Source organism: Ctenocephalides felis, unplaced genomic scaffold (genome assembly GCF_003426905.1).
Source record: "Ctenocephalides felis isolate EL2017-DRISC unplaced genomic scaffold, ASM342690v1 CF-g0.4_SCAFFOLD_03573, whole genome shotgun sequence".
Lineage (NCBI taxonomy): Eukaryota > Metazoa > Arthropoda > Insecta > Siphonaptera > Pulicidae > Ctenocephalides > Ctenocephalides felis.
In genome coordinates this window covers 1160780-1179719 of record NW_020539727.1, presented here as the reverse complement: position 1 = coordinate 1179719, position 18940 = coordinate 1160780, and the positions used below count along the sequence as shown (strand labels likewise).

The following is an 18940-nucleotide window of genomic DNA, read 5'->3' as shown; positions in this document are numbered from 1 at the left end:
TCAGTTTCCTTTTCTTCTCAGAATTGTGCTCAGTAGAGTCCTTTCTTCATCCACTCTTCTCAGGACTCCTTCATTTGCTCATTCATGATTATTATTATATCAAGCGCATTTACAACCAAGGGCTTGCGATCATATGTTACAAAGAGCTCTTAAAATCGTTCCAAAGCAAGTTTTTCCAAATTATCTCTCAGATAAAAAGCGTTGAGTTTATTATATGCAACGCATAATATAAACAAATAACAACTGGTAAATCAAATTTAATAAAATTTCAAGCCGTTCGGTTTGAACTGAAACGGATGCAATAAAGGAAGTGATTTCTGTTATGCAGATAGCATAAACAGGAAGTTACAACAGCGCCTTTGGTTTACATAATGTTCCTTTGCTTCGTGATTGTACTTCATATATTAACACTATTGCTTATATTGATTTACTTCAACATTTGTTAATAAATATAATTAATTAGAAAATCGATAAATATTAACTAAATGGTATCGTTGGTTATTATTTAACCCATTTTTGCCTAAACTAATGGCAAAAAAATTGTTGGATGATTTTAGCACCATGATATCTAAGTGAAATATGGACTTGGTATGAGTTATGATCATTCTTGAACCAATATTACCTCAAATAAATTGAATAAAGGTGAGGAAAGTTTTGAATATAGGCAAAATCATATTTTATTAAGTTATTGTAATGGGCCGAAAATCGAAATTGAAAAGTTTTACATTTCTCGACGTTTTGAAGGTTTCTGAACATTTTGGCATACCTAAAAAAAAAAATGGATGTGTGTGTGTATGTATGTATGGATACAAATTTCCAATCACGTTTTCGGGCGCACGGATCAACCGATTTGAATGGTTCAAAAAACATTCGATTCCCACTGATAGGGAAATGTGCTGATTAGTTTTTGGCAAAGGCAGGTCCAACAGTTACGGGGATAAAGAGCAAAGAGTGCAGAAAATAGAAATCGAGTTTTTGAGAGAACTAAGCATCCTATTTTAATAAAAAACATTCAATTAGTAATGATCGGGAGAAGTGTTTATTAGTTTTTGGCAAAGGCAGGCCCAGACAATTCGAAGATACGGAGCTAAATGTACAAAAAATGGCAGTTTTTGACAGAACTAAGCGTCCGATTTAATTGATTCAAAGAACTTTCTGCTTGTCTTAACAAAATACTGGATTTTGGAAAAAAATTGTTTCAACTTTTTTTATTTATTTTTTTATTTATTTTTTTTTAATTTTTTGTATATCGAAAATAATTCAGATTTTATTTTTAATTCTGACTATAGTTCTAATATACTTTAAACAAATAATTTCAACTTTGCAATTCAGTTTATATCTTATAAATATTAAACAATGTTACAATATTAATAATAATCTATTTGAAAACATTCAATATTCCTCGAGCATTTCGTTACCGTACGGGAAGTTTCAGCAATTTGCCTTAAGTCACGATGCCATACACCCCACTAGTTTTATATTTAAATCGTAGTTGTAAGACAAAGCGTTGGAATAAAATGTATTATTCAATATTAACAATTGTTTTTATGCAATACCTTTATATTATATCATATATAATATAAATAATGCACAAAATCATATCTTAATTGCCTTTTCGCAATAATAATAAAATAGTATTACATTTTTCATACACAGAATTTAACATAACACAGCATTTATTTACGAATTATCCGTAATTTGATATTTCTAGAACTATTATATATAAAAATTCATTTCCTTAACACTAATATTAAATTTTGATGAAAATCAATTCGCATGAGTTAAAAAATGTTAATGCAATTGAGCTGAATTTCTGCTATGAGTTCCAACATTATTTTTAATAACGCATTAAGACATTGTAAATTTATAATTAATTTTTTTACTCTTTAACATGACTTCACTTCCATTTGCATTAATTAATTAATCAATTGTGGAATAGTTTAACATATACTTTTAAGATCACATTAATTCAGTAAATAGATTTTCATAAAACTGTCATCGGTCAAAATTGATGGTTTTTTTTTTTCAAGAGAAAACAATTATACGTTCTTTTTCATATTTTTTTCTTTATTCATACATATTTACTATATTTTTTTAATCTATTTAATTGTTAATTGATAAACATGAAATGTTTTATCGAAATTGGGTTAACTTTTTATGATGAGTTATATATAGAAGATCTTATAATATTCGTCGAAATAAAGAACAGCAAAGTTATACAAAAAATAATACAAATAGCGTCCGTATATAATTCTATTTGGAATTATTATATAATGAAGAGAAAACAATAATAAATAAATAACAATACAAAACATAATTTATATTCTATTAAGATTTAACAATAAAAATACCGATGGAACCATTAACTATATCCAAATGACTTAATATCTTTCTTATATTCTTCATTGAATTATTAATTTAACGCATAGTTACACGAACAACTTGGGTGGTCTCATCACATACACACACACACACACACACACACTCATATATATATATATATATATATATATATATATATATTTCTATGAAGTTGTAAATATTAAGAAAAAGGTTTCCTTAAATTTTTCTTAATTTTTTAAAAAAAATTCTTAATAATTATACAAGTAATTATTAATATAAGTAAGATCTGAAATTCATACATATATCGTTCGTATAGTAAATAGTTCATATTTGTACTAAAATAAGGACAAGCCTTATTTTAAAGTTTTAATCTGTTATTCTACTTTATTATGAATTATAACAATTCTTAATAAAAAGACATTTTGAATTATGGTAAGTCGATACTAATCTACAAAATGTTAGAAAGTTTAATAATTGCTGTTAAAAACAACAGAAAAACAAAAGTAGTTTTTAGATTTAGTCAAGTATATATTTATACATATATAAAGATATTAAATAGTTTATTGAATAATTAAAAATAACGCTTTACCGGGTATAAAAATCGTTTATTAAAAGCAAACAAACTTGTTGGATGTGTTCCGAGCGCGTTATAAATTTTGTTAAGAGAAAAACCATTTGACAGTTCTGGGCTAATTCAGTGCAAATTGGTAATTTAAAGTAATTAATACGGTAAATTATTGAAAATGAATATATTAAATAAAGATTTACATATTTATTTTATGCAAAACATATAATTTATCCTTAATGTCTTTATTGTTCGGAATTTATTAGAGCATAAATAATAAAAGACTTTAGATTATACTTAATATTGCAGACTTTTATAGAGGTTACCAGTTATTTTTGTAAGAAAACAGTATGTAAGTAGCTTGCAGTATGTAAATATTTTGATACTAAGTCCATTTATGCAATTTGACTTCAAAGTTGCGACCGAATTAGTAGTCAATTTCAATATATCACTGACATCCAAAAATAAATTTGAAGAGCCCAATAAAAGCCTTCCATTAATCTGAGGCCTAAAATGGGGTTGGTGACAAAAAATCACAAAATACCACAAGGGATGAAGGCGAAGTTAGTAAGTTATCAGGTGTATTTATTTTTTACCTGATTTTATCAATGTACCTATCTAAAATTATTGATTAAAAATTTCTTCAAAAGGTTCTAAAATCCTTAAAAATAGTTCACGTTATTAATGGACGTCCTAATTGAGAATGCCATGAAGTGGCAGGCTTTACTTCAGAAATATTTATCATTGTCAGTGTTCAAGTAGCAAATTAAAAAAATAAAAAAGCCAAATTGGATTTGAAAATATCTATGTGATTTATATTTCCAATTTAAAAAAATTCTTTGCTGGTCGACATTGACCATTTTCTCAGGTATTATCCTCAGACCGGCCTTGCTAAAAGGTAGTGAAGGCTGAAGTACCTACATGTGTATTTTTGCATTTAGCAGACAATTTGTAAGTCTACGAATGCATTAGTTCTGTTATTCTTCATAAAGTCTTATTCATAAAATACATATATAAAATTTAAATACTTCATGCTAATGAGTAAATGGTTAGAAACCTCTAATGTCAATAGTACGTTCAAATATATAACATGACTCTTTTATTACTATTAAATTCAAGAGTCATGCAATATAAATTCAAATTTTATACAAGCGGGCAAATATAATTAATATTATCTAGAATAATAATAATTAATTTTACAGATTCACCTTGCGATAGTAGCTTTAATTTTTCATTCCAATTTTCGCAAAAAATACAGTATTACCGTTCAGTTATAAAGCAATATCACTTTGCATAAAAATAAACAATAATTTGTTCACACTCCAGCGAAGTATAAAATAGCTTTCTCTGGGACTTCTATGATCTATTCCATAAAAAATCACGCAAAATAGTTTTTGCTAAAAAGCAATTGCAAAAAGTCAAAGCAGGAACGGTCAAGGCGTTGGTAATGAAATTGCGAACGTTCCCATGCACTAGTAGACCGGTTTGCGAGAGATGGAACTAAATAAACAAAATCAACATCGAATTCAACACATTCATTGCTCAGCTGGTGTAGAAGTTATGATAGACCTAGAGCCAACGACTTTTCTTAATTTTTCCCTCGGAAACGTAGAATCAGCTTATCTATTCTGATTTTTTAAATTGATTCTTATTATATGTGACTGACGCTAAAAAGTTCTATATGGGCAGTGTCAGGAATATATGTCTGACATACTCGATTTGTTGGAAGATCACGTTAATCACAGACGTCCGACGCAAACGATACATTTGCAATAGGTTCCAAAAGCTTGGACTATCAGGAACCAAACCTGAAAATTTCCTGACTTGCTACAAGTTCATCGAAAAAAGTGTTTCAATATGGGGTCATAGGGTAGAATCTAGCTCATTTATTCGGATTTTTTATAACACGTTTATGGCCATGTCAGTGAAATGTGTCTGACGCTAATTAATTCTACATGAACTGTGTCAGGCATATATGTCTTACATACTCAATTTGATGAGAGGTCACGTCAATCACAGACTTCCAACGCAAACGATACATTTGCAATATGTTCCAAAAGCTAGGTCTGCCAGGAACTAAATCTGAAAACTTCTTGGCTTCTACAAGCTTGTCGAAAAAATAGTTTTAAGGTAGTATCAGCTTATTTATTCGGATTTTTTACATTAACACGTTCATAGCCATGACAGTCATAAATGTGTGACATAAAAAGTAGTGTTATTCAGGGAATTTTGGTAAAAAAAATTTTTTGTTTGATACATTAATGAACCGATTATGCCGCACACCAGACCAATGTTATGGCAAGACTATGTTATGAAGAACTTTTCATACAAATTCGTTCTAAATTTTGGCAAAGTCCATGTAGTTGCTGTACAGTCAGACATTTTTCTCAGGATGTCAGATAGAAAACCTAACCTAGAAACCGCACAAATGCCAAAAAAACGATCTTAGATAACAAGGTCTTTCTGACCCAGCTTCATAACATACGAGTGACGTTGCAGTTTATGTGTAAAACGCCTGAATGCACATCAAATGCATGACATTTTGACAGTTTTGAGTATGATTCAGTATCATAATATATGCAAGTTGGAATTATTTTTATTTTATAATTATTTTATATTTTTTGGAATTATTTTAAGTAAAAAAAAACAAAATAAAAATAATTTAGAAAAGATGCGAAAATAAAATATTTAATGTAGTGTTGAGTTTTTAATTACTATGTAGTAAGTTATTGAATTTGTGATTGAAGATTTGGATAAAATTTTAACCTTAGAAAATAGTAACTTTTGCCATCATCTATAACATTTGATTTGTTCTTCATTATGTACACAAAAATAAATAAAAATTAAGTGAATTAATAAAATTGCATAAAACTATTAAAATGCGTCGCAGGTGCTATGTCTACGAGAAACGGAATTCATGAGAGAAATGCCCTATAATGATGCCAGTGCGCACCTAGATGCTTCGGATATTTATCATGGGATATTGCTCTTTTGATATTTGCAAAAATTATAATAATATTATTGTTATTAAAATGAATTTCAATATCCCATAAATTTCAAAGAGATAGAAGTGCTTGAATTTAAGGTCCATTGTTCGAAATGTAAAATTAATTTCCTTAGTAGAACATTATAGTATTTTAGAAGAAAATAGTAAATTTATAATACTTGCTAATACTTGCTAATATGTAAGCAATATTCAATTATATAAAAATAAAATAATTGTAATATGAACAATTATTCTGATGAATTTTATTTAGTAAAATCTATTTTATACCAAGCTTTCATAAAAATTTCAGTGTTTAACCCTTTCCACTCGGATGCCGCTGCTCCGGCGGTAAAATTCATATAAATTTAGGAATTCGCGAGTAGAAAGGGTTAAAATTGTAAATCTTCATGAAAAATGACATATTTTTCTTTAAAAACATATTAAATTTATCTCAGTCCATAATTTTATTTTATTAAGTAGTTAAATAGATATAATAGAGAAAGGTCAAGTAAAAAACGTTCGGCAGATAGGGAAATCATTATAGATTGATAAGTATTTTGTGCAATATTGCCTGTAAATATAAATGCTTATATGTTTGATATTGCAAATTTACTATAATATACAGATATTTAAATATAAATATGATAAAAAATTCTAACTTCACTTGCTTTTTATATATTGGTGGTGGACCATTTTACCTGTGCACCTTTAAGCCCTGCTCTACCCTATTAAAAATGCTCCATATATTTTCAAAGGAATGAATGAGTATCAGGTCGTTAACTTATCTCCAAATATATAATTATTGAAAAATGTAGTATCCAAAGATTTTCGCTATAGCCAATAGTAATACAAGATATGAAGTCAATATTTATTTTGTTTTGTTTCAGCAAAACGGTTTTGGCTTAAGGCGCTATACGGGAACATTCACTTGTTACAAGAATAAGCTCCTAAAACTTTCGTTTGATACAAAAATTTGATTAAAAATTCATTTTGATGAATTTGAAATCCAAATTTTACGAAATTGAAAATCATATCTAAATTTATTACCAAAAATATTTATATTTTCAGTTTAAAATATTTTATAGAGATAAGAAGCAATTCTAAGGAAATTTACTGCGTTTCTTATCATTTTCGAGTAAAATTTGGTTGATACAAAAAATATGATCAATTATACATTATGTATAATATATAATGTAATACGTTATAATTATACAAATCGCAGTTCATATAAACAAACATTTATTAATTTAAACAAAAATGCTATTGATACTGTTGTTATCTTGAAAATATTATTCGCTATAAAATATAAATATTATAAACAAAGACTAGAGAAAAACATAAAATTAATAATGAAATTTTAATTAACTCTTTGTTGAATTTATTTGAAAAGTTGTTTTTTAATAAGCTATATTATTTGCCAATTAAATATTTTGGAAAAGATTTTTTAATACATTTCATAACAAGGAAAGCAATTAATGTTTTGAATTATTATGATTAAAAAAAAAACAATTTATTTCTCATCAGATTTGAAAAATTAGAATGTAAATAGAATAATTAACTAAAAAATAATTAAATGTAAAGATAATCTTCACATCATTTATTATATCCTGTAAAAGGAAGTTTTGGGTTTTATAATTGTTTATCTATTACATTCCTAACAAGGAGAACCTGCGGTTGTCTCTTCTGTGATTTTAATAAAACTTCACATGGCGATAGATTTGATAGTCAAACCGAATACCTTAAAATATTATAGGCCTATGAGAAGCATATATTATATGACTATCAAATCTATCGCCATGCAAAGTTTTAACAAAATCTCAGAATAGTAAAACTGAGGTTGTCCTTGTAAGTAAAATTATTAGTTAGTTACATTAATTTTTGTCTGCCTTTATTTCAAATCTATATTTTCCGATAATCTTTCGCGCCCAAATGTTTGACGTTCTCAGTATGCAGAACAAATTAGTTCGAAGCGTGGGATCCGAGTGTTCCCCTGGGGCATGTAAATAAAAAACTGAAAAAAATTGAGCGTTTTAAGAATGAATTCTCTCTTCGTTACTATGTAATCAATATCACCAAAAAAACATAACAGTATGTAGATGTTCACATGGACAAACCGTCACAGAATGTGTTTAGTACAATTATAAGTAGAGTAAAGAAAAAAATTAAAGCAGAGGTCGCGTTTTTAATGTTTTGTCTAGGATTAAAGTATCACGACAGAAAAAATCTTGGAAAAAATTGTTCATGATATGATATACATACCAAAATATTAAATATTGATGTCATTTCTTTTATCGTCATAGGGAATATATTGTGTAATTTTCAGCACCTTGATTTTTTTTTCAAGAAAATTGATAAATTATAGCATGACCTTAAAGGCTGATCACTTTAGGCTTAAATTTTATCAAGAAGTTTCATTTATCGTCCAGAAATAGTAATTGAAATTTTTTGCATATCTTTACGTTTCAGGGTTTCTGAACGTTTTGGCATACATCAGAAAAAATGCATGTGTGTATGTGTGTGTCTATGTGTGGATTGAATTTTTCGTCGACGATTTCCGGAGCACGGATCAATCGATTTGAAATACTTAAGAAACAGTCGATTCTTATTAATAGGGTGCTGATTTTAAAAGATTCATAGCATTCTATTTGGCTTCAATTGGATTGAAAATTTTTACTCCAAGTTTGAAAGCTTATGAATTTATATTTATAAAAAAATATGAGAATATGTTTACAAATAAAAGTAGCACTTTTCCGACAATAAAAAAGATAAGACTACCGTTTGGTTGCTTCACAACAAAGCTCACCTTTTTATAATTTGAGCAAGTTTCTTTATTGTGCCAACATTAAATCTAAAACTTTCCCATGAAAATTTATCATAATCTATAATAACTATATTATTAATTCTGCGAAGAAACATAAATTACCTTGAATTAAACATTCTAACTTCGAACAAATTTTGCTGTGTATCAAAGATAACGTGATTTCTTCATATAATTGTTTTAATTGATATTACCGTGCGCACGTACTGTAAACACTCCATCATTCTATTGTTTTATTAACAGCCGACTAACAAGCACTTTTAAAAACGTAAAATACAATACTAATGTGCTTATTAGTCAATATTTTCTAAAAACCTTCTAAGGAGTAAGTAGAGCAGTAACAAGATTTGAAAATTAAAGCAATTATTTTTTGGTGTGAAGAAATTTTTAGATGCTCCACGTGCATAGAAAATGTTTGGCTTCCGCGGAACAATATTTACAAACTTATTAAATTTTTAGATGGTTTACACTCATCAGGTCGTAAAATGTTGAAAATCTTACTTAAATTATTTTAATATATTTTATTTTTTAATATATTTTATTCAAGTTTTGATTTTGAAATACGTTTTTTTAAGCTGGTCAGATATATAAAGTAAAATGCTATAAATAGGTAAAAATTACAACTTTATACAAAATAGAGTTCCATTGCATAGTTTGCAGAAAAGGAGACCTTTATTATTCATAGGGGGCATAAAGGAGCAATTTGACTTTGAGTAATTATACTATCTAAACCAAATAATCTGCATCACAATAAGCAACTATCGAAATATGTTCATAAAAATCCCCAGCTTATTCACCATTGTAACCTGGACCATTTTGCTCCGCAGCCAGGGAGCAAACAAAACCAAAGTATTAGTTTTAACTTTGAAGGAATTTTATGAAATTTTATGAAATAGCTACAACACTGTATATAACCTTGACCTGGCCGCAGAAGTATTTATTGTGATTAAAGTAGTACAGTGAACAAATGTAAGTTTTATAATGCTATTAAAATTATAAAACATATATTTCACTTCTAATATCGTGAATTTCTACTAAGCAATTTGTTCTAATGTTTTGTACTTGCTGACGATGAACAGATGATGTATTATATTTCTTAATGTTTTGTTTGTCTTATTCTATCTTATGGTATCTATTTATTTAAATAAACTCAAAATGAAAATTTAATGTAACACTATATATCACAGCTGTGAACCAAACGTTGTGATAGAAACTGTTTGTAAATTCATAAACGTTTAGTAAATAAATGCAGTCGCATGAATGCTAGGCTAAGAATAAGACATATTTATATATAACAATGCATATAGAAACACATCCATCAATTTATTGAGGTCAACAGATCATATTTCTCAAATTGAAAATTTTAATAATAGAAATGTAAATAATAATCATATTAATGATCATTCTGATCAAAAAAATATTTATAAAAGAACTGGAAACGCTGAACATGTTCAATTCATTATTATGGTATCAGAATTACAACGCTAAAAAAATGTGTAAAATATTTACTATTATAATAATGTCAAAAAATATTAAAAGAATCTATTACTCAATTTTAAAACTGCAAAACTGGAAAAGAAAAACCATATAAAACAATAAAAGAGCAAATGCATAAAATGGATTTCCACAAATGGATACGAAATAGAATTCTTTTACAAGTAACTTCTCGCTCTCACGAAGCAACACCATATAAAATTAGTATCTTCGGATTATATAATATATAAAAACTAATATTTCTCTTGGGAATATATTCATTACCAATTCATTGTAAAATTGTAGAACAGTTGCTTTTTCAATCTTTAACACAGCGGCATGTCTTTATTTATTTAGGCAATTATAAATATCAATGGAATAATGTATTCATTTAATAGTAGAACTTTCTCAAGAACTTTTTAGTAATACGGTACAAGTAGCTTTTAATTGAAAAATAAAATATACAATTTTATATATCAATTAAATTATCGATATAAATTTCATGTGCCATTCGAAGAAGTTATTGTTCTTCTATTATTAGGCAGAATTTGAAATAATATTAATAACAAACTTCTTCTTAAGCAATTTATTCAGTTTACAAAACAAAACATGAGATACAAACGTCATACTACAACATGGTGTGTTGTCTATAATTTATTGTTTTCAAAATATATTTGCTAGTCGTGCATTGTATTGGGTCTTAATATACACAAATTGCTGGAACTTTCCCTACCGCAATAAGAATCCCGGGTAAACATTCGAGAAATACAAATAATCAGTAATCAATCAATAAATGATAACAATTTCTTTTGATTATTGATTATTTGTATTTCTCGAATGTTTACCCGAAAATCTTGTTACGGTACGGACTAGCAAATATATTTTGGAAACCATAAATTCATATTTATTAGTATGAAAGTGCATATTGGTATGGAACTCTAACCTTCCGCTATCTGCGAAACCGCTAAACCTGTCTTCTCAAAGCTGTAAATTCATTCCGTCAATACAAGCAAAAAGTTTTTTGAATCATTCAAAACGGCTGCTCCGTTCTCTCAAAAACTGAATTTCCATTTTTTGCACTTTTTGCTCTGTAGCTTCAAACAAGGCTAAAACTGCCATTCTCAAAAACTATATCAACATGTTTTCACATCGAACGCTTGTTGAATTCAAATCGGTTGATCCGTGCGCCCGAAATCCTGTACAAAAAATTGTATTCAAACATACACACACAAACGCGCACCGCACACACATTCATTTTTTCTAAGAAATGCCAAAATGTTCAGAAACCTTTGAAACCTTTGAAATGTTCAGAAACCTTTGAAAGATATGCCTAAAGACTGATAAAGACATTTCTCATTTTTGATTTTTTTTTAGATTACTACAACTTACCCGAGACTCTAGGGCCTAGAGGAAGTTAATACCTCACTTGTGTGAAATATATATCCAGTAAATTAATTATGCTTTTTTAGCTTAAGGGGTAACACCACTTACCCTATTTTAATTAATATTGATTTAATTAAAATTCTCACCAATTCCAAAAATATTAATATGCGCCAAATCTGCCCATAGCACCCCAAAATCTAGACCCTTATAATGGGTGTAGTCACCACACTGTGACCCAAGCACACTCTGGTGCCAATATTTTAGAAATTATTAGCATTTTGTTACTTAAATATAAGCTAAATTATACTTCTTGAGAAAATATAATTTTAATGCCACCAGAAAAATTATAAAAAAATACTAGCACAAGTAATTTGGACCTAGAGCGGAATTACCTCTTAAAGAAGTGAATGGTATGAAAATCTACCTTTCAGGACTGATAATAATTTTAAACATTCATTCAACTGATATTTACATATTTTGTAAAAACATTTTCTATTTTCTACATATAGCATTTCGATTTTTCTCTCTACTTTTTCTTCGTCCAATTAATATTCCATATATGGCCAGTAAACATTTATAAATATTCATTATTCTGCGGCTGGAGTAGGTACGATATGCAGTAGAGCATTACCTGAATTTTTGATGTTAATAAGTAAAGTTTATGCTACGGTTTCGGTCGGCTTGAAGCAAGGTCGTTGTTCGTTATGTAGGCAGCTGCTTTATTATGGAATAAAAGGCACAAGAATAAGAAGCCAGGTGCAGTTGAACTGGACTGTGGCAGATGTCTTTACTTGGAAAAAGGGCGCACGTGTCAGATCGATTGTTGCAGTTTTGCAATAAATTGCTCCGCTGGAGACTTTATTGAAGTTATGAGATTAATTGATGGTTTTGCAAATCTTTTCGAGTTTTGATTTATACATACATATAGGTAAAATATCTACCCATTATAATAGTACAGCACTCTAGCAATAAAATGAATGAAAATTGACCAATAAAATGAGATTTTCTTAACAGAAAGCAGAACTACATCTTATATAAAGCTGTTTTTAGATGTTTTCTCGAGAGGACAACCCAGCGATCAACCACTCTTGAATGTGTAGACTTTATTAGATATGTGTTTCTAAAAGTGTTGGTGTATATATGTTGTAGCAATACCCATAAAAGGCTATTTTCAATGGAAGATCATATTTCAGATCTATAACCTCAAGTGAATAACAGATTGATCATACTGCTTGATATCAATCTTGAGCAAAGTTGGGATTGGTCAGGTATGGAATATAAGAATTTAAAAGATACAATATTTGTTTAGTTCACCCAATTATTTTTATTTCGGAAAAATAATTACCCATTATAATAGTACAGCACCCTGGCAATAAAATAAATGAAAATTGGCCAATAAAATGAGATTTTTTTAACAGATAGCAGAACTACATCTTGTATAAAGCTGTTTTTCTAACGTACATCTTAACCTAGCTGTTTTCTCGAGAGGACAAACCAGCGGTCAACCATTCTTGAATGTGTAGACTTTACTAGATATGTATATCTAAAACTGTTGGTGTATACATGTTGTAGCAATACCAGCGAAATTTTGAATGGAAGATCATTTGTACTGCTTGATATCAAACTTGCCCGAAGTTAGACTTTACCAAGGACTAAGATTGCCAGCCCTAAGATAAGAATTTAAAGCATACAAAATTAGTTTATTTCACCCGTTCATTTTTATGTTAAAAAAATGGCGCACATCTATTCAAGATCACTTTTTGCAGTTTTGCAATAAATTGTGCTGCAGAATGCTTTATTACAGTTATGATATTCATTTTGATTTTGCAACTCTATTTGAATCTTGATTTTTATATTCACATAGATAAAATATCTCATATTCATCCGATGAAAATTAGCCAATGTAGAGCTGAATATAAGATTATTTTTTCTAATTCTACAGCAATCTGATCTACATGTTCTATAAGCTAGTTTTCTTAGATGTGTTTCCTAAAAGACAACTCAGCGGTCAACCATTCATTTTTTATTTTGACTATACATGAGATATGTATTTCTAGGATGTTCGTGCAGGGTACCCATCAACATCCTAAAAAAGTCCATCATCGATATTTCAAAAACAAGTAGAATTAGGATATTTTTACCAACAATATTTGAAAGTAGAGGGAAAAAGATGTAAAACCAGCCTTCACCATGATTCTTACGACGTTGCTATCGAGAAATAAATGATAATGTTTATAAATGTTTAACAAAAGTATTTTATATTGTTGTAGTTTTTTGGGTGTGAGCACTGTTATTTAGTTTGCAAGACCTTAAGATAATTATTAGATATACGTTTAGATATTACGTTTAGTTTAATTGTTTTATAAGATGTATTGTTAATTTTAAGTCAGATTCAACAGTTTTTTATATAAACTCTAAGAAAGCTTACACGTGGGTGGGGCAAAAAGGACCAAATTTGATTGATATCGACCGATTCAGATTCAGGTTGATATCGACCCGGGACTACAGTTTGCTAAACCACGTCCTAGGGCTAGGCTCAACGATAAGAATTTAAAGCATAAATCATGTCACAGGTATAATTGTCTGTTGACGTAAAAAAAAATTATATGAAATAAATTGTCCACAAGAAATTCCTCAGGTGGAACACCCGTTTTTTATGTGAAAATTTGAAAATGCAAGTATTTGACCTTGAATATTCAAAAATTTAAACATTTGACAATTTACACATTTGAAAAAGCCAAAAATTTAGCCAATAAGCTAGTAAATTTATCTAGATATTTTTCGAGAAATCTAAACAAAACTTATAAAGGTTTAGTATAAGATTAGTCATACGATTTATCTACAAATCAATTTAAATCAAATCTATGGAATTTATTTCATTCACCAAGATGTTTCCTGTGCGAGATAGAACGTATGGCTCGGGGCCATTAATGTAATATTTTTATTTGCGGCCGAGACCTCTTAGCATATATTATTATTTGACCCAGGTCTTTGGGAGCCTATGCAAATGTACAAAAAATAGCTGAAGGCATTTTTTATTCATTGACGTATATTAACATTGTATCGGATCGAACTTGATCGGATTCTTGAGGGAAATTTTAATCGAAATATGCGGTCAAATAGACATTTATAGATCGACTTAGTAGATTTCGATACTTTCTTCATGTTTTAACTTCTTTAACTTCATACCATTTATTATATTAATAAATAAATATTTAAAAATATTGCACAAGTAAGAATTAGTAAAGAATTATTTCTAAAAGATTTGATTGTTTCTGAAGCCATTCATCAGAATCCATTTACAATAAGGCCTTTTAAAGCCCAAATTTATTAAAAAATATATTGCTAATACTATTGTGTTTTATGCACCAAATATGCAAGAATATCGTACCAAGCCAAATGAAAAATATTAAATATTTTCAAAAATTCATACAACCATTATATGTTTATTAATTGAAATTTGAAACAATATTGGATTTTTTTCTGAAACACAGTTACGTATTTTTATCCTTATTTTATATTATAAATAAATAACCAATAACATGTATAGATAAAGCAATATTCGAAAAATGCATTTCTGGGTGCATTGAAAATGGGTGTGACTATTTTTTCCCAACCACTATGTGTAATTAGTCTTAATTACAACCCCCTATGTTTTCCCATGAGAATTCACCCTACTGAATTACAAAAATAATAAAAATCTTTAGTCACACGAACTGTAAACGCAATATTGACATTTTCAACACTCAATTATTAAATAAAAACTTGTAAATTATAGGTTTGTATGTATATGGTGGTATACTTCACTTGGTACAATATTTATTTGCTTTGATTTTGTAATTTTAATATAATTCTTTAAATATTGTTCCTAACAAACACAATATGATATCACAAAAGATAAGTTATAATATTTAAAGTTATACAAGAACTATAATGAAATATATTATTTATGTTTATAATTTTTATATTTTTTTGTTCGACGTTGAGACATATTCTTGATTGTTAATTTGCAGCCAATCGTCGAAATAAAAGAAACAATAACTAATGAACTATTTGTTTATACGTTTCGACACGGTTGTGTGTCATCATTCAGCAATTTTTTTTTGAAATTTTTTACAGTATCTAAAAGATATTTTTACAAAGTTTCAAAAAGATTAAAGTTAAAATATATTATAAATTAAAAAATTAAATTGACAGGTGAAATTATTTATGTTATATTACCATCATCGGCATTGGCAATGGGAAAAATGAAAACAAAATTAAGAAGTTTTTCAGTAATACTGGAAGTATTTTTCGATAAAGTCCTAGAAATCTCTGACTAAATTTAAAAAATCACTGATTAAAATTTAAAAAATCACAATTGGATTTTCGGATTTTTTTTACTTATCAAAAAAATATTGTGGATAGCTAAAATGAAATAAATAAAATTCCCAAATTCAAAATTCGAATTATGCACTCTAGAAATATTAATGTGAAGAAAATGTAAAAAAAGCTTTAAGAATTTTTAATATTTTTAGAAATATCATTAAATTTTGTATTTAATACTACAAAACTGATCGTAGCTTAAGTTATATATCATTACAATAAAATAATCATAAATATTTCGATTGATATAAAAAATCATTAAATTCATTATCCACTAACTGAGAATGTTTCAAAACTATTATTATGGACTATTAAGGCGTATTTTAATAATATCAATGTGGCGGGAATCGCTCAGTCAGTGGCAAACCCGACTCACACGCCAGGGTACTCAGTTCGAGTCCTTGTGTTGACATAAGAATTGTCATTTAATTTGAATTACAAAACAATAGAAATAAGAAAAAAAAGCAAGATTTGCAAGAGAAGCAGATTTAGAAGCAAAATAAAGAATGAAAAATTTAGTTGTAAATAAGCAACTGTATAAAAGAAGAATATGTATAAAAATGGTATAAAATATAAAAATGAAATGTTGTAGGTGTCTATATGCTCTAAGTAAGCTAGGCCAATATAATAATATTAATAATATCAATATAATAATAATAATATCAATACAATAAGAAGCTATTATCATCATTTCTAAATGAGAAGAAAGTTGATACTTAATCCACAACCAAAGTAGGAGTTTATTGGCATTCGATCACTACATTATGATTCATTTGTGCCAGATTCCAAGCATATATTACCGAGTTATCTTGTTCTGAATGCATTCTAAAAAGTTTATTCTGTCACCATCAACGTCATTAATTGACTAATTAACTTACTTAAAGACATCAAGAATGCATTGGAAATATTCTAGAGCTCTTTGATAAATAATCATAATACTCTGATAATTTAAAAAAAAATATTTAGATCAAATTCCTGTGTTATATGTTACAGTTATAATTATTCTTATACGAACTATTTGAAAAATTTGATAAAAAAATGCATTTGAAATTATTTTTTTCGGTCCCATTTTTTTGTTATTCTATTTGGTTACAAACGCTTGATTTTTTTATCGAAAAAGGTTTATTTGAAAAATAATATATCTACTCTGATGATTTTATAATCGATCAAATTCCGATGTTTTTAATTTAAAAACATTAAGAAACGCATTTGATATTATTTTCTTCAGTTCCATTTATAGATCTTTCTACATAAATAATTTAAAATTTTTAAATTAAAAAAGTGGGTTTGAAATTATTTGCTTCAATCACATTTTTTTTTTATAAACGAATAATTCAAGGTATTTTAGTAATACATTTTTTAACTAAAAATGATTATTAACTTAAAGTAAGATAAGTTATAGTAATCGCAAATAAATCGAAAATGAAAATTTTCACATATCTTTACTTTTCTAAGGTTTCTGAAAATTTTGGCATACCTTAAAAAAATGGATGTATGCGTGTATCTATGTACGGATACAAATTTTTGTCGACTATTGCAAAAGCACAGATAAACCGATTCGAATGATCCAAAACACTTTCGATTCCCATTGATGGGAGACGTGCTGATTAGTTTTTAACAAAGGCAGGTTCTGCAGTTTCGAAGATACGTGGCAAAAAATCCCAACAATAGAAATTAAGTTTTTGAGTGTTCGATTTGAATGATTCAAAAAACATTTCACTTGGTTTGACGAAATGAAATTTTTATAAAAATTTGTAGGTCCAGTAGAGATCCACAAAAATGTTAAAAAAAATGCCATTAGATATATGCACATCAAATTATCAGATATTTTTTATAGAGATTTTAATAAGTAAAAATTTTGTTTTCAATTCTTCGGGTTCTATAAATAGATTTATAATGTTTAGAGCCTCTTATATCTTTCAAACAAATTTTCTCAACATTTTCGACACTATGGATCAACCGAGTTAAATGAATTTCAAAATTTTCCAAAATTGCAAAATTTTCCGAAAAACTCAAAATTTTCAAAAAAATTGATTTTTTTCAAAATTTTCTAAAAAAAATGAATTTTTTCAAAATTTTCAAAAAATATATATAAAAGTCGTTTTTTTTTCAATTTTCTTAAAAATTTAAAATTACGGTACGGAAAGTTACAGCAATTTGCCTTAAGGCACGATGCCATACACCACTAGTTTAAAAAATAATTTATCTTAGAACAACAAATTGTAATCAGAAAATTACACCATTAACTCAACTATTACTCAAATCTATGCCTTGTACAATATTTTATATTTATCGGATTTAGAAGCAAAAACTATTTTTGGAAAAAAATTAAAAAAATATATTTACATTGAATAATGACTCGATCTGATTCCAAAATTATAATTTCTAATTTGGCCACTTACAATTTGACTAATTTCTGTGATAGGCCTCGGAGGCGGAGTAGGTGCTCCTTTTCTTTCCGGGGGTGGCGGCGGAGACGGAGTTCCTCCGGAAGAAATGGGTGAACCTGGGTTAACATTTACAACACATTCCTTGGAACCTCTGTTAGGAGATATCCTAGCAGGAAAACTTAAAGTTTTCGTCCACTGAGTTAAGCTTCGTACCATGATGATAGTTTAGAAAAATAGTAGTTTTGAAGGAAACAGAAATTGTATGTGCTATAGTTTTAATTCATCACTGAACACTTGTTATAAACACTGGTGTACACACTTTGGCACTTTACAGCATAAATATGATTATTCAGTATCTGAGATGAAAAATTTATTTGTACTCAATGTTCACAAATAAAAATCACAATTTTTTAAAAATATTAAACGCAAACGTTTTTTTAATTTTAAAAAATATTTGAAACAATCACTTAATATTGTTGCAGAAGGAAGATGAAGATATATTGAAATATACTACTGTGTAATCTAAACAAAAATACACAAATAACGGTTTCCGTTTGGGATATCCCAACGAAATGAGTTACAGTCGCTGACTGAAGAACTTCGCGGAAAGCAAGCAA

At 28.1% G+C, this 18940-nt stretch overlaps 1 protein-coding gene across 1 annotated transcript in view; it reads right to left on the bottom strand.

Annotated features, from left to right (window-relative positions):
- Positions 1–18539, bottom strand: part of LOC113389223 (TNF receptor-associated factor 4) — a 37173-nt gene extending 18634 nt beyond the window's left edge. Inside the window, exons 1-2 of the mRNA XM_026626284.1 lie at positions 18412–18539; positions 8427–8477 (exon numbers count right to left, since the gene is read on the bottom strand). Of these exons, the coding sequence (XP_026482069.1) occupies positions 8427–8477; positions 18412–18539 (179 nt within the window). The remainder of the gene's footprint in view (positions 1–8426; positions 8478–18411) is intronic.
- Positions 18540–18940: the final 401 nt, after the last annotated feature.